General features: G+C 39.1%; 1 protein-coding gene across 5 annotated transcripts in view; it reads right to left on the bottom strand.

Annotated features, from left to right (window-relative positions):
• The window catches only part of ATAD2B (ATPase family AAA domain containing 2B), a 144,080-nt gene that overhangs the window by 72,363 nt on the left and 50,676 nt on the right, over positions 1-21,041 (bottom strand). For 4 of the 5 annotated variants that reach the window (XR_005595927.1, XR_005595926.1, XM_039529399.1 and 1 more), the window contains exons 10-16: positions 19,581-19,692; positions 18,991-19,106; positions 17,448-17,622; positions 15,023-15,111; positions 14,481-14,640; positions 11,530-11,620; positions 5,105-5,416 (exon numbers count right to left, since the gene is read on the bottom strand). Coding sequence is in view for 3 of the 5 variants with exons in the window: in XM_039529399.1 (XP_039385333.1) it covers positions 5,105-5,416; positions 11,530-11,620; positions 14,481-14,640; positions 15,023-15,111; positions 17,448-17,622; positions 18,991-19,106; positions 19,581-19,692 (1,055 nt within the window). In the remaining 2 variants the exon portion in view is untranslated. The remainder of the gene's footprint in view (positions 1-5,104; positions 5,417-11,529; positions 11,621-14,480; positions 14,641-15,022; positions 15,112-17,447; positions 17,623-18,990; positions 19,107-19,580; positions 19,693-21,041) is intronic. The other variant, XM_039529400.1, reaches the window with a different exon arrangement.

Raw genomic sequence — 21,041 nt, forward strand, 5'->3', positions numbered from 1 at the left:
TAAGCTGAAATGGGATAAAAGGGAAGGTCCTTTCATGGATTGAGAACTGGTTAAAAGACAGGGAACAAAGGGTAGGAATTAATGGTAAAGTCTCAGAATGGAGAGGGATAACTAGTGGTGTTCCCCAAGGGTCAGTCCTAGAACCAATCCTATTCAATTTATTCATAAATGATCTGGAGAAAGGGGTAAACAGTGAGGTGGCAAAGTTTGCAGATGATAATAAACTACTCAAGACAGTTAAGACCAAAGCAGATTGTGAAGAACTTCAAAAAGATCTCACAAAACTAAGTGATTGGGCAACAAAATGGCAAGTGAAATTTAATGTGGATAAATGTAAAGTAATGCACATTGGAAAAAATAACCCCAACTATACATACAATATGATGGGGGCTAATTTAGCTACAACGAGTCAGGAAAAAGATTTTGGAGTCATCATGGATAGTTCTCTGAAGATGTCCACGCAGTGTGCAGAGGCAGTCAAAAAAGCAAACAGGATGTTAGGAATCATTAAAAAGGGGATAGAGAATAAGACTGAGAATATATTATTGCCCTTATATAAATCCATGGTACGCCCACACCTCGAATACTGTGTACAGATGTGGTCTCCTCACCTCAAAAAAAGATATTCTAGCACTAGAAAAGGGCAACTAAAATGATTAGGGGTTTGGAGAGGGTCCCATCTGAGGAAAGATTAAAGAGGCTAGGACTCTTCAGCTTAGAAAAGAGGAGACTAAGGGGGGATATGATAGAGGTATATAAAATCATGAGTGATGTTGAGAAAGTGGATAAGGAAAAGTTATTTACTTATTCCCATAATACAAGAACTAGGGGTCACCAAATGAAATTAATAGGCAGCAGGTTTAAGACAAATAAGAGGAAGTTCTTCTTCACGCAGCGCACAGTCAACTTGTGGAACTCCTTACCTGAGGAGGTTGTGAAGGCTAGGATTATAACAATGTTTAAAAGGGAACTGGATAAATTCATGGTGGCTAAGTCCATAAATGGCTATTAGCCAGGATGGGTAAGAATGGTGTCCCTAACCTCTGTTCGTCAGAGGATGGAGATGGATGGCAGGAGAGAGATCACTTGATCATTGCCTGTTAGGTTCACTCCCTCTGGGGCACCTGGCATTGGCCACTGTCGGTAGACAGATACTGGGCTAGATGGACCTTTGGTCTGACCCGGTACAGCCATTCTTATGTTCTTATGAACTGCAGAGCATGTTAGCTCTGAGGGGTTCAACCATGGAGCTTCCAGGCTGTGAGGGACTCGAGGTTCAGATGGCCGTGGTCCTGGGAGATCAGGTCTGGAAATGGAGGTAGACAGATTGGTGTTTACACCAAGGGTCTAGGAATGTGGTGAAATAGTGCTGGCAGGGCCAAGCCGGGGCTATCAGGATGACTCATGCTTGGTCCTCAGCAAAACCTTGTGTATGAGAGGAAAGGCATAGAAGAGATGACCTATCCAAGGAAGGAGGAAGTCATCTGCAAGAGACCCAGGGCTCTGACCTAGGAAGGAACAGAACTGAAGACACTTCCTGTTGTGCTTCATCACGAACAGATCTATCTGGCGATTACCCCACTTCTGGAAAATGGCTTTCACCAAATATGGATCGATGGACCACTTGTGGTTGGAGAATAATGTGCTGATGTGATCCACTAGCTCGTTCTGTGATTCCAGCAGACAGGAGGCCTCGAGGTGGATCGAGTGGGCTATGCAGAATTCCCACAAGCTAAGTGTTTCCTGGCACAGGTGAAAGGACCTCACTCCTTCCTGTTCGTTGATATAAAACATCACTGTTGTGTAGTTTGTGAGAACTAACACACACCTGCACGCCACCTGGGGTTGGAATGCCTGACAGGCCCAGCAAATCGCCCTTAGCTCCCTGGCATTGATGTGTAACAAGAATTCTTCCAGAGACCAGAGGCCCTGAGTTCTGAGGGACCCCAAGTGAGCCCTCCCCAGCCCATCGGCAAAGTGACTGTGACAGGAGACACTGATGGTTGGGGTCTTGAGAATGGAACTCCTACACACACTGCCAGCAGATCCAGCCACCAATGGAGGGAGGCAATCACTGATGAGGGAACTGTGATGACTGTGTCTAAGTGGTGTTGGCTTGGTGAGTATACAGATGCCATCCACAGCTGGAGAGGTCTGAACCTAAGTCTTGCATGCTGCATCACGTAGGTGCATAATGTCATGTGGCCCAAGAGCTTCAAGCAGTTTCTTGCTGTGGTAATGGAGTGATTTCTGAGGCTCTCTATAAGCATCCCTATTGCTTGGAAATGTGCTTCTGGGATGAAGGCTCTTGTTTGAACTGAGTCACAGATGGCCCTAATGAACTCTACCTTTTGAACCCAGGAGAGAGTAGACCTCTCTCACATTTATTAGCAGACCTAAATCCTGGAAAGTTGACTGTATTAATTTTATGTTGGACTCCACCTGGACCTTGGTCTGACCTTTGACCAGCCAGTCATTGAAGTAAGGGTACACCTGAACCCCCTCTCCTCAAGAAGGCGAACCTGAGGAACTTTCTGTATGCCTGAAAGATTGAGATATGGAAGTAAGCATCCTTCAAATCATGGGCAGTGTACCAGTCCCCTGGTTCCAGGGAGAGGATGATGGAAACCAAGGAGACCACGAGGAATTTTAGCTTCTTCATGAATCTGTTGACCTTTCACAGGTCTGGACTCAGCCTGAAATCGCTGTTGGCTTTCAAAATTAGGAAATAATGGGAATAGAGGGGTCTCTAAAGAGAGATGGGGATGCGCACAACTAAACTGAAGGTTGTATCCCAGTGCTATCATGCATAGCACCCAGAAATCTGAGGTAATACGGGCCCATGCCTGATAGAAATGGGATAAATGCTCCACAAAAACTAGGGAAGCTGGATCCCAGTTCTGTCCTTGTACGTCATCCTTGAGTTTCCCATTGAAAGGCCTGTTTAGACCCTGCAGAGTGCCAGGGGAGGAGAGAAAACAGGTGTGGACCAGGATTGGTGCAGAGGTCTTCTCCTAAAGCCTCTGCTCCTACTGTAGTCTTGCCAGTGGGTGGCGGGAAGAAAAGAGGAGCTGACTGAGGCATATCATCATGTTTCCTCAAGGGTGTCATGTATAAAGCCCTAAAGACTTCAGGATGGCCCTTGAGTCCATTAGACTGTGCAGCTTGGAGTCTGTCTGTTCAGAAAAGAGCGACATACCCTCGAAAGCAAGGTCCTGTGATGAATGTTGAACCTCAGGCTGTAGGTCCGAGGACTGAAGCCCAGAGCTTCGCATTGCCACCATTGAGGCCATGGATCAAGCTGCAGAGTCCACAGCATCCAAGGCTGCTTGCAGGGACAACCTTGCCACAGATTTGCCTTCCTCCATGAGAGCGGCAAATTCTTGCCTGGACTCTTGTGGTAGTAGCTCCTTAAATTTCAACAGAGTCCCAGGAGTTAAAATTACACCTGCTCAGGAGCACTTGCTGATTTGCAATCCTGAGCTGAAGGCCACCTGTTGAATAGACCTTTTTGCTGAAGAGGTCTAATTTTTTGCCATCCTTGGCCTTGGCACCTGCTGATGATGTCGTTCCCCACTCATTGGCTGCTGACACAACCAAAGGTTGTGCTAGATGTGTATAAAGGAATTCGCACCCCTTAGCTGAGACAAATTATTTCTTTTCCATTTTCTTTGCCGTTGGCTGGAGGGATGCCGGGGTATGCCATAATGCCACTCTGGGGTCCATAATAGCATTGTTTAGTGACAATGCCACTCTTGAATGTCCACCAGGGCATGGGAGGACTCCCTGATCTCCTCTACCTGGATACCCAGGTTTTGAGCCACTTTCTTGAGGAGCTATTGATGCGCCTTATAATCGTCCTGGGATGGTGTTATGTCTGCTCCTACGACAGCCTCATCCAGAGAGGACGACACTTGTACAGGCAGAGGATACTGTTCTTCACCCTTGGCACTAGACAAGTTTCGTGGTGTCGGGTGTTGATATTTGGCATCAATCTTGGTACCAGAGCCTGGATCCCACTCCAAGAGGAGCGGTGGAGGTGTTCTGGACTCTGACACCACAGAGTATGATCTTCTGGAATGTGGCCTTTGCATCAGAGGAAAAGCCCAGGGGTTCTAGAAAGGCCACTATACTGGTATCTGCCACTGTCCTGGAGGCCAAGCCATGGGTGGGATGTCTTGGCTTGGGTCTATGGTTGGATAGTGCCAGCTGGAGTCATGGTGCCGGTTCCTGAGAGAGATGTATGACTCCGCCTCCCCGTCAGTTTCTGAAGATTCCTTTCCTGGAGACCAAGGTGCAACAGTGCCGACCAGTGCCAGTGCAACTCCAAGGGGCAACAGAGCCGACCTGATGGATACCACTGAAGGAAAAAATTTCCGCTGGTGCTGCATAAGGCGAGCACACATCTACATTGCAATGGACACACTTTGTCTTCACTTTCCAGGCCCTTCATGATTTATCCCCCAATCTACCCATTATCTCCCATTTGCTAACAAAATGTTAACTCCCACCTCCAATCAGCCCATAATGCCAGTCTCCATCAACCACTTGCTAAATTTTCAAACAGGCACTACCATGCCTTCTCCCAGGCTGCCCATCATGCTTGGGAGAAGCTCCTCATAAACATTGGCTAAGCTACCTCATGATCCTCCTTCACAACTCTCTTTTGCCGTGATGCCCACAAAAAACTGGACAACAAGCCACTGCTGTGTCCATACCGCTCTCCATCACGCTGACCATCTATTGTCTGTCTCCATCTATTGCCTCGTCTTAACTTCGATTGTAAGGTCTTTGAGGCAGGGGTTATCTTTTTGTTCTGCGTTTTTACAACATCTAGCACAATAAGATTCTGGTTCTTGACTGGGGCTTCTAGACACTACAGCATTACATTAATAAATTACAATTATTATTATTATTACAATTAATTACATGTCCAAGTAAAATAAGCAAATCAAAGTCAGTTCTGGCATAAGCTGGTGCAAACCTGATTCAGCACATTTCAGGCTAGGAGTAAGATAAGGATGCTGAAATTTTTCCAACCTACAGCAGAATAGTTAAGAGCAAAAAAATAAAAATAAAAATAATAATAAAAAAAACTAAGTACCTTCTCTTTTGTCACCTTGACTAAATTCGGCATGGGGAAATACTTTGTGTAAAACCACCAGGAGGTTATTGAAGGTTCTTTCCAGCAGCGGCCTTATGACAAGGGATAGTGCATGTCCTGAAGACATCACGGCACGTTGGGAAGCAGGCACAATATTCTGCATTGCATGGTAAAAATCTTGTGCGCTGAGAACTATTGAAGAAACATCAAGCTGCAGTTTCTGACTGCTTGCGTAAATCTGAGGATAGCGCCGTCGCAAGGCAATCAAGGCAGCCTCAGTGCAAAGTGCTTTTATGTCAGCTCCACAGTACCCTAGTGTAGAAAAAAACAAACATACATATGTTCCATAAAGAAGCACCAACATCTTGCATATGTATAAACAAGCTTGAAAATAAAAGAGCAGCCAGTTGCACTTCATTGTCACAGACTCTTTCACACTGCATTCCGTGAACAGGTACTGTTCCAGTGCAAATTAACCCAGGAACTGATTACAGCTTAAGAAGCAAATGTTAAACCCTTATTAAAAAACAATGATACCATTATCTGGACTACCCTCAAAGATCACCAGAAAAAAAGATAACTGTGGATAGCCTATGGAAGAAAGGCAAATGCAAATACAAAATAGCATCCACTGGTATTCCTATACAGCAATGTGATATGGCAAGAAATTAATATGTCAATATCAATATTTTCCAAGATTTTATTATAGACTGTACTGTAGCTTCCCCCCAGCTTTGTGTCATCTCTATTCCTTTTCTTCTTTATAGTCTTTGTTTTATACATGAATGCATCAGTTGCACCTGTAATTGTGTGAAACAGAATTGTACAGAGTTATAGGGAAGCCTATGTACAAAATGTGATTTTTTTTTTTTTAAGCAGCAAATGGTCCAGATGAATTTTAGGAACTAAGTACATATCTCCACAAAGCATCTGAGAAAATGGAGGATATTAAGGAAAAATATTTAATCAGAGCATATAAGTAGACAGGAAAATTCCCTCACCTAATTCGTTCTTCATAGCTGCTAGAAGAAACTAAGGTATTACTGACAAGCACAACACACTCTCTCTCTCTGTCTTTTTAATTTTATAACTCTAGTTGTATGGCGAAAGATAGCGGAAAATCTACTATGCTGTTGTAGTGTTTTTTATTCATTCTATTTTCTGTTTAGAACCTATAGCTACTTAATCATCATTATTTAGAGCCATACATACAACTGTATTATATAGGCCTAAAACTTACAAATAGTCTTTTGTGGTACTAATTGATAGTTTTGCTGCTTTCAGGACTAAAACAATTGGATTTCTTATACTGGTATGCGTCTATCCTTCATAACAGATGTATATATTTTGGTGCATTTTGTTTCACCGCTGCTGAAGTACAGAATAGCAATTTTTAAACCAATTACAAGATTATTCTCTTATAGAAAAATTTTATAGTGTTTTTAACCCAGCATACAGAATGATACAATTAGCAGTGATATAATTTATTAAATTCTACTCATTTTTATTGATTTTTATAGAATCTATCCACAATTTTTAAAAAATTGGCCAAGCATCCTTTAAAATTGTATATCAAACTTTTTTAGACCACTTTTTAGAAAAAAATTCTTAGTTTTCCTGCTCCTCTCTATGTTTAGGAAGGTCGTCTGGCAGGCACAAAACCCTCACCACTGAAGTTGTTTATGCCTGCCTTCCTGCCTTGTTCCTCTCTTACTGTGCACACACCAGCCCACTCACTTTGTTTCAGGTCTACTACTGCCTCTGGTAAACACCCATTTACAAGGCCTGCACCACCAACAAAAAAATAAACATGACAATATAAAGTGTTGACAGATGCACACAGTAAACAAACTGGGGGATGACTAACAATCTCTCCCCATTTTCAATATTAATTTTAAGGGCTAGTAATAAAAGTAGGTAAACATTTTAAAGATGAAAATATGGTTTTAAGCTGATGGTGTCCCATTAAATTCTATAGGACTTGTCCATAAATATTTGAATGTGAGTCCAAGTATGTGATTATAGTCAGAACAGTACCATAAATATTGGATTCCATACACAACTTTTTTGAATAAAATTTTTCCATTTTGGAAAAATGGCTACTAAAATGGTAAAAAGTTATAACTGTGTAAATAATCACAATAGTTGAGTACCAGATTAAATTAAAAACTATCTTGAATTTCACATTAATAAGCCATAGCTCAAGTGAAATCAAACAGATTAGATACAAGCAATCTTATTGTCCCTCATTTTGTTAGAGGATAAATGGGTCATTTATTTTCTTACAGTTAACTAATTCTAAGTGGCTTCTGATTAGAATTCATTGTTCAGGTACTAAGGCCCCAATTTCACAATTAAATCCATGTGGACAGACCCTAACACGTGGCAATTTACTTGCAGGGTGAGGGCATTCATTTATACTGGGTAAGTTAGAATTTGTGTTATACACTAAAGGCTGCTTTGCCTTTTTAACTTTGCGTATTATTTTACCAGTTCACAATTGTCCATTTGCTGACAGAACAGCACAATAGATTGAACAAATGAGTTTGGGGAAAACTAAATCAAAATTGTTAAGGTCAAACATGCATTAGGGTTATATTGCTCCTCTAATCTCCCTTTTATCATAAAAATCCTGTTTAAGCATCTCTGACACAAATTAAGACTCAGCAAATCTAAAGCTATGTCCTTTCCAGTTCTTCTATTAATAATGTTATAATACTCCTTACAAACAAACAGTCTTTTTAATCACAGCTTGTACATTTCCATGGAATTGTAAAATTAGGAAATAGCAGCCTATGGCCTATTTTGAAAATTAAATTCTCAGGTGATCAGATATACAATTAGTCTCCAGTTCTATTTCCCTATTTCTCAGAAGCAACTACATTTGAAGAGTAATAATTCATCTTTTACTGAAGGATTCTCTTGTGCATACTTGTATAGTCATTTGAGTGACTGACAAGACAACTGCAAGAAAATATCTTGCAGAACATTATAGGTTTTTTAGTATTAAGCAAATACATACCATGCCCAGAAGATGTAAGAACACAAGTAAGTTGTCAAGGCTGAATATGAAGCATGGTTTTTCACTCTAACCTTGAAGGAATTCATTTTATCCCCAATTGTCACTGTAGTAATAAAACTACATTTTAATGCATTTCCTTCTGCTTTTTAAAAATCTAGGAGATAATTCTGAATTTAGGTGGGCATAATCATTGGCTTTCCTTGTGATAGAACAAAACTAAAAAATAGTCCATTCTGTGCTCCCTACCACCACCAGATTGTACCAAACAAGCGTTTTTTTGTTTTGGGCACAACTTTCAGGGAGAAACACAGTAAGGAAGCAGGCTCCCATACAGCCTACTATAAAACATGCATCAGACTTTTACAGAAACTTGCTCGTCATCTTTCCCTGTTTTTTCTCTTGGGAACTAATTTCTCCTCAAACTCTCTCCTCTCCAATGCCCTCCCCAAAAACCAGTTATACTATTTCTACGACAAGACAATGGTAGGATCTTGTCAAATAAGGTCAAGATTTTGGCCTAACATCATCATAAGCATCATGGTCCAAATTCTGTGGCACACTGCACAGGAAGCATGCCAGCACAGAACTCAGTATGAGGTTGAAGTGAAAGATACCACCATAGCTTTCTCACAACAGGGGGGTGAAAAAACCCCAAACAGTCATCTCTCTCCATCACTGTATTAAGATGGGAGAGAAAGAACCAATTAGTAACAAATTAACTCTTTTTCTTGTAAATTGCTTAATTATGATAATGAACATGAAACAGAATATTTCTAAGAAGTGTCTTGACTCAGTGCTGCATTTCTTTAAAATCCTTGTTTAATATTATTTTAATGGCCTACCTAGATTTTGAAAGGATATGCCTGATTAACAGAGACGGTGGATGGAAGAGTTCAGAACTCTGCTGTAGCTAACATGGTTTGCTTTCTAAAAGTTTGAGTTAATAAGACAACTGAATACCCATTTACCTAGAAGGTAAATATTCAAAACAAAAATATGTACAAGAAATGGACACAAGTCACAAACTTCAGGCTGGTTTGTGCCCATCTCTAACACACACTTAACTGCAGGAAGACCATACGATTTTCCTGAGCTCATGGCTTTTTCAGTTTCCCATCTTGTGGCCACTTTGGGAATTTTAAATTCCCACTAAAACTCCAAAGGTCTGGTCTTTTACGTCACTTCAGTTCTCTCCCTGAGCTGCTGCATCCTATTAATCTCACAGGCAGCCCATGGCTTAATAGTGCAGCCCTCAAGCCACTCCAAGAAGTTTTTTCAACTATTTAACAAACCCAGATACAAAAATGTCCAAATGGCACACGTCATTTTTAAAGACATCAACTCATGAAATCCATGACAGTTGTGACAAAAATCCAACCTTAGGAAACAACCTGCTATTGCCCTACAAGTCCCGGTTGTGTTTGTCTTATTTTTTTAACAATTAAATAAGCGCAGTCATTTTTTTTAATAAGTTGTATGGGAAGTATACATCAACAGGCAAGCTATCCACTCTCATGACTGCTTCTCAGTAGAGGTCAGTTATATTTGTAGCATTTCGGTAGTTTTCTTCATTAAGATTCAGGTATTTGTAGGTGTTGCCACGTTCACTCAACAGGGTAAAGGTAAAAATGCTGTACCAAAAGTCTGTTGAGTCTAGACTGGGGGGTGGTGGTTGGGGTTTTTTGGTTTTTTTTTTTAAACTTTGTCCACTCTTGGGAACAAGAGCAGACTAATAGCTACTGCATCAGTGTGAAAGAGGACCAAAACGCAGGTTCGCATGGCTCCAAAGAATCTAGAAAGCCTGAATAAAAGGTTAGATGTTCGTGACATCATGAACAAAAATGATGAGGCAATTTCAGGGCAAATGAGACAAACTAGCCTTATTGTGACTGATGTAGAGACTTTTTATAGTAGACACAATGTTCTGCTCTTGGAAATGCTGGAAGACATTAAAGCTCCAAGATACAGAAAGGAGAAATTCAAGTGCATAATATTAGAATGGTGCAAGAACCAGACACACCAGATTCTGGGGATATTTCTTATTCTGGAAAATTAACAATTTTTCCCCCAGAACCAACTGGTTTTACTTCAGCACAAGGAATGTCTTGCAGTAAAACCTACAAAAGGCTGTCCTTGCAGTCTGAACATCTTAAAATAGGTAATTGTATTCTCAAGGTGGACAGAAATATGGTGAACTTTCAAAGGAACAAAACTGGATTTTATCCCAGATATCCCCCCTCTCCCATTAAGTGGCACCAGGCCTTTGTAAAAGTCAAGCAGAATTTACATTAAATGGGTTTGGCACATGCTGTCTTATACCCGGCAAAGCTTAAATTGGAGTTTGCTGGATAGTTATTTTCTCCTCACCAGAAGATGTTGAGGTCTTTGTGGATCAAAAGCGGAGGGATGCTGCTTCGAAGATGGTTGTCCCTGTGGATGAAGAGGATAATTCGGATGTACAGTAGCTGACTGAATGGACTGATGCTCAATTTAAAGTTCTTATTTCTTTGATGATGGATCCCAATGAACAATTATCTGAGATTATCCTTGTTCTGAGAACGTCAATGCTTGCCCGAGCAGATGGTTGACAGAGGATGTATCTTTATACGACAAATTGTTTGTTGTGAGGAGGTTGTGGTGTGTATTTTAGGGTTATTGCCCCCGGTTAAAAATCTCACTACATGAACATTTGTTTTTATTTCTGTCCTGCTTTTAAGCAGCTGGCTTGAACAACCATCCTCCCATTCAGTACAGCAGGTCTCTGAGTGCTCCAATGGTATATTTTAAGATATTCATGGTGCCTGAGTCTAGCAGACAGAAAGTTTTTTTGTCTATGCCTGTCACATGGGTATATTACACAGTAGTAGACTCTGGGGGATATATCTTAGCTTTAGGACCAGTGGTTAGTTTGTGAGTCTTTGTCTGAAGAGAACATGGCAGAGATTCAGTAAAAACTACTGAAATTTATTTTTGTCCACATATAAGGCAGAAAAACTGTGCCAACCAATCTCATCTGTAAAGTTTTTAAAGGAATCTTTACCTAAAGATTCTGCTTGCCACGTGCTTTTATTTTTGTCAGCACTAGTCCTACAAAAGGACATTGGAGGTTATGTCAGGAAAACATTATCTACTGAATTATTACCTTCAAACTATTATTGAGTATTTATTCTGTATATTAATCCCTCTGATACAATCATGCCTGATTTTTCTGATTACAAATAAGGGTTGTAGAAAGTATAAAAGTTTCAATAAAAATAAAATTGAAAAATAAATAAAAAAAAGCATCTGATGCATGTTCAGAACTTCAGAAGCAAGTGTTCAACATACTTTACAAGCGTTAAGAAAAAGTTTTATAGAAAGAAAAGGCATCTAAATGTGATAACACTAATATGGTACCACTCACCAACACATTTTTCAGCTAGCTCCCCCAAGAAAGGATCTGACAGTTTGGGGTTCCAGTCCCTGGTATGAATTTGTAAAATGTGCTTTCTTGCCTGATAAAGAAGTATTTCAGCATTAGCAAGTAAAATCAGCAGTCAACAGTAAATCAACATATTTCAAATCACTTAGGTCACATATTCAAGAGGAGTCAATAATTATCCTAATTGTGTCAACACAATGTCACAGGAACATGTAGAAGAGTACAACACAAATTCTCAGGAGGAAAGGAAGTTTTGTGGCATAGGAAATACCTGTGTGTGCTGACTCTCTTAGTAGCAACCACTATACTTCCAATTAAGATTTTCTGCCATTATAAAACGCCTCAGTATTTAATCTTTTACAAAGATAGTTTACTATTACAGAAAAATTCCACGAGTATTACACTAAACCAATCTAATCAACTAAAACTTGATTTTAACAGCCTACACATGAAATCCAATATCAAAAATATATTAATGCAACATGTGGTTGCAAATATAAAATACTCAAACTAAGAAATGTAAAAATATGTTCACACTGAAATTACAACTCCTGTTTTGTACATATGTAATTTTCTTTATGATGCAGATAGCTAAGTGTATTTCTTCCCACATACACCTCTACCCCGATATAATGCTGTCCTCGGTAGCCAAAAAAATCTTACCGCATTATAGGTGAAACCGTGTTATATTGAACTTGCTTTGATCAACCGGAGCACGCAGTCGTCCCCCCCCCAGAGCACTGCTTTATCACGTTATATCAGAATTTGTGTTATATTGGGGTAGAGGTGTATATAGTCACCTATTTATATTATCATAGTACTCAGCAGCCTCGATCAGGATTGGGGCTTCACTGGGCTAGGCGTTGTACAAATCCATACAAAGATAAAGTCATTTCGCCAGACAGCTTACAGTGTAATGTGATCAAGTTACAACTGCAGTGGGAACCTTTCTGAATTTGCAGGTGTGTGTGCGCTTAAAGTCACAGTGAGAATGTTGCATAAATGTTGATTTTTTTATACATTTCCTTTTTTAAAAAAAAAGGATAAATGCTGATACACAAACACAATATTTATTTATTTTACTGCTCAGTATTACTACATTCCAGACATGCAGAATTTCAAACATATCTATAGGCCTGGAGATTTGCAGCTAGGGTCACTGAAATGACTTTAAACTAATTTGCAAATAACAAAACGGTTTTATGTACTTAAATATGTGATGGATGCCCTCACTAACTAGGTGACGACGGGCTTTCAAAACTTAATTCACCAAGCTTACCTTTTTTATTCAAGTTCCCAAAAGTCATGAGTCGCCAGCTCTACTATGATGCCCCCTCACTCAGAGCAGAACTACCAAAGAGCTTCAGTGGAGAATGAAGCCAGCCCAGAGAAAGATCAGTTACGGTCTCCAATTTTTCACTTCTAAAAGTACATTGCATGGTTTTGAAAAAGTGAGGCATGGGGCTTTACCTCGTCCCTTCTCTGGGCCAGCTCCACACTTCAATGAGATTACAGTAGCTATGATGTCACAGCACAGAGCACACTGACTAGGGCAGTGGTTCTCAACCAGGGGTACGAGTACCTCTGGGAGTACTCAGAGGTCTTCCAGGGGACAACTAATCTAGATAGTTGTCTAGTTTTACAACAGGTTACATAGAAAGCACTAGCAAAGTCAGTACAAACTAAAATTTCATATAGATAATGACTTGTTTACACTGCTCTACATATTATACAGTAAAATGTAAGTACAATATTTATATTCCAGTTGATTTATTTTATAATTATATAGTAAAATGAGAAAGTAAACAATTTTTCAGTAGGTGTGCTGTGACACTTTCGTGTTTTTAAGCGAGGTGAAACTTGTGGGTACGCAAGACAAATCAGATTCCTGAAAGGGGTACAGTAGTCTGGAAAGGTTGAGAGCCACTGAAGTAGGGCACTGCAACAGACTATGAGCTGGCAAACAAACAGACTTCAAGGGACCTAAAAAGAAGAAGGGGGAGCGTGGCTAGCAGTTTTTGAACTGGGGAATCCTCTTTGCTTAGCTAGTGGGCATTTCTATTTTTCCAATTTGATTCTATTTGGAAACTGTGTCTTGGAATGGTTTAGTAAGATATTAAATGCTTGTGTATAAGAGCCCCAAAGAGGAGCGACAGAGACCGTTTTAAAAATCCCTCACTACTAGCAAACTGCAACACAATTATTTGCTCTTGCAGATTTCAAGAATTCTGAGCTTTGCGTCCAGTTCCATGCTACTTCTGTCAAAATGGATGAAACCATAACTATAATAGAATCAGAAAGTTAGTCCAGTGTTAATGTTTGCATAGTACTTTGAAGATATATAACACTGTGCAAATTGCTGTGTATTATCAACTTGTTAAACTCTCAAAATGTTTAATTTTGTGATGAAATTTCTCATGTTTAGTCTCAGATGAAAGTTGACACTTCCAGTGAGGAGTCTGAGGTAGAGGAAGATTTGTACTTTGTTGCTATGGTTTGCCTGGAGAGAGTCTTCTGCAAACCTGAGACAACAGGAAAGAGGGTCTACTCAGTCTGCTGCTATAGATTGTTTTGGAGAAATTTCAATAAATTTAGTTGAGCTGTTTGAGTTGTAAGAACATATGTCCTATCTCAGAGCCATTAAAATGTCTTTTTTTGCTTGAATGACTTTTAAAACATTTTTAAAACTTGAAATGTACTATGAACTGAATTTTGCAAAGAGGGTAAGTGCCTTTGAGATGTCTAAAGAATTCTAGTTTCCAAATAAATAAATACCACACTAACAAAAAGGACTAGCAATGGACAAACTGTTACCATTTTTGAAAACATATCAAATGCTATTTGATAGAGATCTGTGTCAAATATGCGGATCTTCAGAGATACCTACTTACTTCACTCTAGAAATTTTTACATTATCCCTTTGTAACTTTTACCTTTTGATCAGGCAGGTTGAAAAGAAATTCCCTGTCAAAACGACCAGGTCTCCTGAGTGCTGGGTCTATAGATTCAAGTCTGTTTGTAGCACCAATTACGACAATTTCTCCTCTATTATCCAGTCCATCCATGAGAGCAAGTAGGGTAGACACTATAGAGCTAGAAGAAAGTTTTCAAAAACAATTTTTTGTAAATATCATCAAGGTCTCCTACATCATAGGCCATCAAGGTTGTCAAATTAAGTTATGCCGTCCTCCCTGGGCTGCCCTATGGGGTCATAGCACTATCCAGTATCACTGCAGACAGAGTTTGCAAGGTGGTCTTGAAAAGGCATTGCATGGGCAGGAGTAATCATAACTTAGTCATAAACAGGGCTTTTAGTGACCCTTTACACCACACTGGATCTTTCACCTGGTGTAAAAGTGCCAGAGGAGGGGCAAGGATCTAACCCAAGAAATAATCCAAATAAAGCTTTAAAAAAAGCTATTTTAAATTTACCAAAATAAAAACATAACCCGCAGTAGTATATTAAAAACATTACCTGTGAATCTGGTCTTGTCTACTAGAACGAACTGGGGCCAAACCATCTATTTCATCAAAGAAGATTATAGCAGGTCTCATCAAGTATGCCTGGTAGGTAGAAACAGGAATGGATATTAGCTGTTAATTCCAATTTCTTCTGCAATGGAGTAAAAACAAATTCTCTTCACTATGTGCTGGTAACACTTCCACAGGCTGTACGTTAAAAGCTTGCATTGGGATGCTTTTTTAAACCCAGCTCTGAGAATAAATCTGAACTTTAACAACTAAAGCAAAAAAAGACTGTATTTTCCTTTACCTAAGGAAGATGGCACCAGTGCCATGGTTTTCCTGCACTCTTGAACAATCCCAAACAGCGTGGCACTGATTCATAATGTGAGAATCTGCATTTAGATGACTGAATTCTCAATGCCTGGAGCAATGCAGGAGATCACATTTTTGTAACTGTTTTAAATGTTTATTTTTGAATTTTTTGTTTTGGTTTTTAGAATATAAAATTACAATAAATACCCATAACAAAGAAAAAAGTATAATACTGAGATAAAATATCAGAACAATGAAATCAAGGGACTAAAGCACAGGAGAGAAAAAATGACATGGTGGGATTAAAATACATTCTTGTAAAACAAGAATATGACCCCCAGATACATTCATTTAACTTGTGATATACATTTCTTCCTCTCATACAAAGCTGTTTCTGCTACTGCTGTAAACCATTTTCTTATGCTAGGTTCTGAGCCTCATTTCCAGTATCTCAATTACTCTTGCAATCATAGTATTTATTTAACCTATACTCAACACTCTAGATTATTCTATTATTACTTTATAAGTGTAATAAACACAATCAGTTTGTCATGTTTTAGTAGCCGCTGCTGGGTTTGTAGATCTTTACAAATCTAAAGATATAAAAACAAGTTCAGAAATGGGCATTGTATGTCCAGAAATGTGGCCTTTTTTTCCTAAGAAAATAAGTAAAGGGAATCATTCTTGTTTTGCTATACAGACAGCCTTTAAGTAAAAAAAAAAAGGGTACTTTCTGACTTTTTTTCTTCAAATAGTAGAACATTTCCAAAATATATACATATAGTCTCCACTTGAGCAAGAGTATTTCCAACATAGTTAACTGACAGTTAAGTATTACATTAAAAAAAAAAAAAAAGCACAACACAACTTAAAGAGAAAATTCAAAGCAAGAAAAAAAAAGCATTGTTTTGCCTTTAATGCTCTTCTATGAGTCATGAAGACAGCCTCCATAATCTTTTTTTTTTGCTTGTGTTTTATATTAGAAATACAGGGTGGAATTTACAAAAGCCCTTGGCCTAATATTGGGGGAGAGTTATGACAGTGCTGATCACTTCTGAAAATCCACTCAAAGTCCACATTTCTCTCTTCTTGCTCAAGTACTACGGAAAACTTTGGAGGAATTGGAATGTGACTTCACATCAGACAAACTTGAGTTTCAGTGCCACTAGCTCTGAACTTCTGAGAGAAGCAATATCAACAACATATCAATAGCATCCCTACGTCCTCCTGGGAAAGTTGCATCTTTCATCCTTCTGTGATACCATATTCCCATTTTTAACAAGAATGGCAAATCCTCCAAGAATAGAAAGTTTTAAGATCAGACTTGATGTTTCTAACGTAAAACAAAAACAAAATATTTTAAAAGCTCTTTGAGGAGATGAAGGGCATAATTTTTTGTTTTGCTCTGCAGTCAGATTAAGTAAAAAAGGTACTTCCTGATTTTCCACTAGCACTTTTTATTGTCTGAAGTCTCTCCCCCGCCCCTCACAGCCTTACCTGGAAAACATTAAGAAATTAAAAGTCTAAGTCTCTTAATTATAGAAAGCATTGTATTTTTCTACAGTATTATATTTGCTTAAACTAAGTACCTATATCTGAAACTTGCATTTGTGCAAGAGATTGGATTCCGCTGTTTTACCTGAAGCTCTCCTCTCTCCATCATCCTCTCTAGCTGAATGAGTAAAGTATTGGTCATACTAAAAAGTGTCTGAAGCGTACTCTCAAAAACACAATTCTCAAATCAATCTTTACCATAGTATATGCTCTGAATATGCCAGCCAGACGCCAGGTCAATGATTCAAATCATTCTGTTGTGATTTCTACCCACACCCACTATGACAACTATGATACTAGTAGTCCTGGACAGGTCAGGAAGCTGCCTCTTATATTGTTTTTTAATATATCCTGATTGATAACACTTAGATACAATGCAATATCATTTCATCACCATTCCTCTATGTTTTCATCTAAAATTTAGAACTCTAGCAAATCCTGCCCCCTGTACTGTAACTTATATAAAAGTTTCCTTTTATCCAAAGACAATTTTGGCTCCATGAAACACATTGCAATGAAAAATATTATACGGAAAAAAATATATCAAAAGTATCTGAACATCTTCCAACCTGATCGAAGAGGAGACGAAGTTGCCGTTCAGATTCACCAACCCACTTGCTGAGACAGTCTGCTCCTTTTCTCATAAAGAACGCCACCTTTTTGTCTCCTTGACTGCATTCATTAGCTAGAGCTCTAGCTACCAAGGTTTTACCTGTTCCAGGAGGACCATAGAATAAACAGCCCCTGAAGATAAATGGATCAATATTATAGTCACAAATTTATTTTATGTCTCTTGAAAAACTTCAAGATAGGGAGCCCAGAGAAGAAAAAAAAGACTAATCTTTTCATCATTACTTGGCACATTTAAGCTGATCTTAGATTTTGTAAGATGCCACAAACTAAAAGAAATGAAAAACTATTAAGCTGAGTCTTGTATTTTGTAATATTATTAGTTTTTTCTTCCTCATTTAAAATTGCGTACTACATCAGAATTCAATTTTGTTTCTGCATATGTTTCATTAGGGGAGGGGGGCCTTTAATTTTTGTTTTTACATGAACCTCAATATTTTTAACAGCCTTCTTATAAAGCATGTATGGTCCTTTCATATCTTCAACTGATCACTTTCTTCTTTACAAATAAGTTTTGACTAGTGCCAGCATGACAGAAACAATACAGCTAGGGATTCAAGTCGCTCTGTACACTTAACAACGTTGACAATTAAGTTCTATTCACAGAAAAACATGTTTATACTACCTGCTAATTTTTTTATTTTCCAACTTGGTTAAGTCAGAACAGCGTCTTTCACTTAAGACTCTCAGGCAGGAGGCAATTAATCATTTAAAGAATTTTCATGATCTCCAACTGGTTCCTCCCATTAGTTTCCCCTACCCAGCTGAATCTTTCAATAGCAGAATGTCTGTTTTGGTACTTGGTTAAACCAGCACAAAATTAGTAACAAAAAGAGTTTGAGAGACTTGGCTGCCTCAAGTTCATTCAAAACCTGCTGGCAAAATCATCTCTTGCCCATTGCTTCAACACTGTTGTCTGGCCATCAGTCATATCACAGACTCTATTCCACTGTGCATTAAACTTACTGTCCTTGTTTCAAGGCCCTGTATCACACACAGCCTTGACTAATTGTCTCATCTGGTCTCTTCTAGTGTCCCCTCAACCCTGCTCTGTCAATGATACCAGTTCAATAACCCTTTTGTCTCCTTTTTCCAGAATTGTTTCCATGTCGTCATGCTGCTGATTATGACTGGAAACATGCTTCCAAAATGAATGTCAAACCTCCAACCCTCACCTCACCTCATTGAAAACAAAAAGTTCACTTCTGCAGCAGCCTGCAAAAAAATATTTCTCTAATTAAACCACAAAGAAATACACCTGCCACCTGCAAGTAAAAGAGAATTTATTTCTGCAATCCACATCTTCTTGCCTCTCTAAAACTGGTGTATAGTATAATCCTCATTTGTCTATCCATCTATTTACCTTGTGTGGTCTTCAGAGAAAGGACCAGTCTTCTACATGTTATCCTATTAAGTACTTTTAGGGGGTGCAATGAAATTCAAAAAAAAAAAAAAAAGGCAACAAAGAATAAATCCACCTACCTTGGTGGCTGTATTTTGAATTTTTCAAAGATTTCTGGATAGAGAAGAGGAAACACTACCATTTCCTTTAATGCATGGATATGATGGCTCAATCCACCTATGCTATCAAAACGAACCTAAGAAAACACAAAACATGTAAAGCAACAACTTTTTATTTTTAACATAGCATGTATGCAAATATGTATGTAACTAGATAACATGTATGCAAAAATGAATGTACTAAAACAGTAAAGTTTTCTCAAACATAAAAATTCAAATAAGAATCCACTGACTTTTAGAAACGCAATTATCTTTAGAGATAACCAGCAGAAAAAATATATACTGTGAATATGATGTATATATATGCTTCTTTATGATGTATTTCACCAGAGAATTACACACAGACTAAAAGCAAGTGCTTTCTGGCCCAAAATTGGTATATGGACATCACTGGGTGAACAGATAGACTAGTTAACAACAACACATTGAAAGTTTATTTTGCATTCACTTCAACTCTGATTTTCACTAAGCTGCCAATTAGGATTTCTGATTAATCTTCATTATCTCAAATGCATAATTATAAAAAAGAGACAAGTCTTAACAAATTTTACCGATTTGTCAAGAATCATTGGATCAACATCTGCCAAACTTGCACCAACTTTTACTCGTTCTCGCAGGATTCCACTGGTTAAGTCTTCTGCTCTGAAATTCATAGGCAGACATCTGTTCGACAAACGCAAGCAATTTAGGTTGATATTGAATATATCAGCAATAAAACAAGTTAAGATGGCTGTAACTGTCAGAACTAGAAGATTAAGATACTAGTGCAGCTATCCCTCTCAAGCAAAATCAACATTAAGCTAAACAAATTTGTTCCTGTCTCCTTCAACTTAATCCAACATATTTAAAATTATGATTCTTAAAACTACAAAGCAATTTTCAATAACAGCAGTTAAATTCATTAGGTTAAGATAACAGAAATGAAAAAGAAAGAACAAAAGTAGAGACTCTCCTATGGATCACTAAGGATAAAGAATAGTGAAAAAACATACATGCCAGGGCTGTCAAAGTAATCAAAATTAAAGAGGACTAGAATGACTAAAATGGTGTTCTTTAGTAATGACAGCCTGACGTACAAAGAGGTTCCTAAAATACAATGAAGATAACTTTATGATTCAAGAAGCAGAGACCCAACCACAAAACCTGTACTAAGATATATTTCTTAACCAACAAAGAGAACACCCAATCCAACCAGATGAAAACATGGAAACAAAGAAGAGCCTTATAATTAAGCAATCACAGTTACTTAAATTTAAAGTGGTAAGGAAAGGGTTCACGGAAAGCAGCAGTAAAGAAAAACAATTACCGTATATACTCATTCATAAGCTGAATTTTTTTAGTAAAAAAAGGAAGCACCAGAGAAGGTGGTCGGCTTATGAACGGCTATAGAAAGGGAGAGGTGGGACACAGCCCCTCCCCTCAACAGATGGAGCAAGGAGAGGCAGCACAGCCAGCAGAGCCAGAAGCGAACAGGCGGGGCCAGACTCTCTCCGCTTCTGGCCACGCTGCTCTCCCCCCAGCCTCCAAAGCAGCTGCAGCTCCAGGGCTAGCAAGCTGCAGCCGTGCCGCTTGGCCCCGCCCCCCAGAGCGTGCTGCGGCTGTGCCGCCCAGCCCAGCCTGCTGGAGCAGGCTGCGGCTGCACCGCCAGGTTTGGCCCACTGGAGCAGGCCAGAGACATCCTCCCCTGGCCCTCCCCAGATAAGGTGGGAAGGGATGGGGTCATGTGGGGGGTGGTCACAAGGGTTACACCCCTGACTCCCAGCTTCTCCCCCCAAAAAAATTTCCCCACCAGTTGCTTTCCCGGCGCGTCAGGGTAAGCAGCTGGCGCGCCAGGACATTTTGTTTACTTAGGTTTACCTCCATGCCTGCAGACGCTCAAGGTAAACAAACCATCTCGGCCCACCAGCAGCTTATCCTGATGGCCCAGGAGCCAAAGTTTGCTGACTCTTGAATGACAGGGTCGGCTTATGAACGGGTTATAAAAAATTTCCATTTTTACTTATCCATCTGGG

This window comes from Mauremys reevesii, linkage group 3 (assembly GCF_016161935.1).
Source record: "Mauremys reevesii isolate NIE-2019 linkage group 3, ASM1616193v1, whole genome shotgun sequence".
NCBI lineage: Eukaryota > Metazoa > Chordata > Testudines > Geoemydidae > Mauremys > Mauremys reevesii.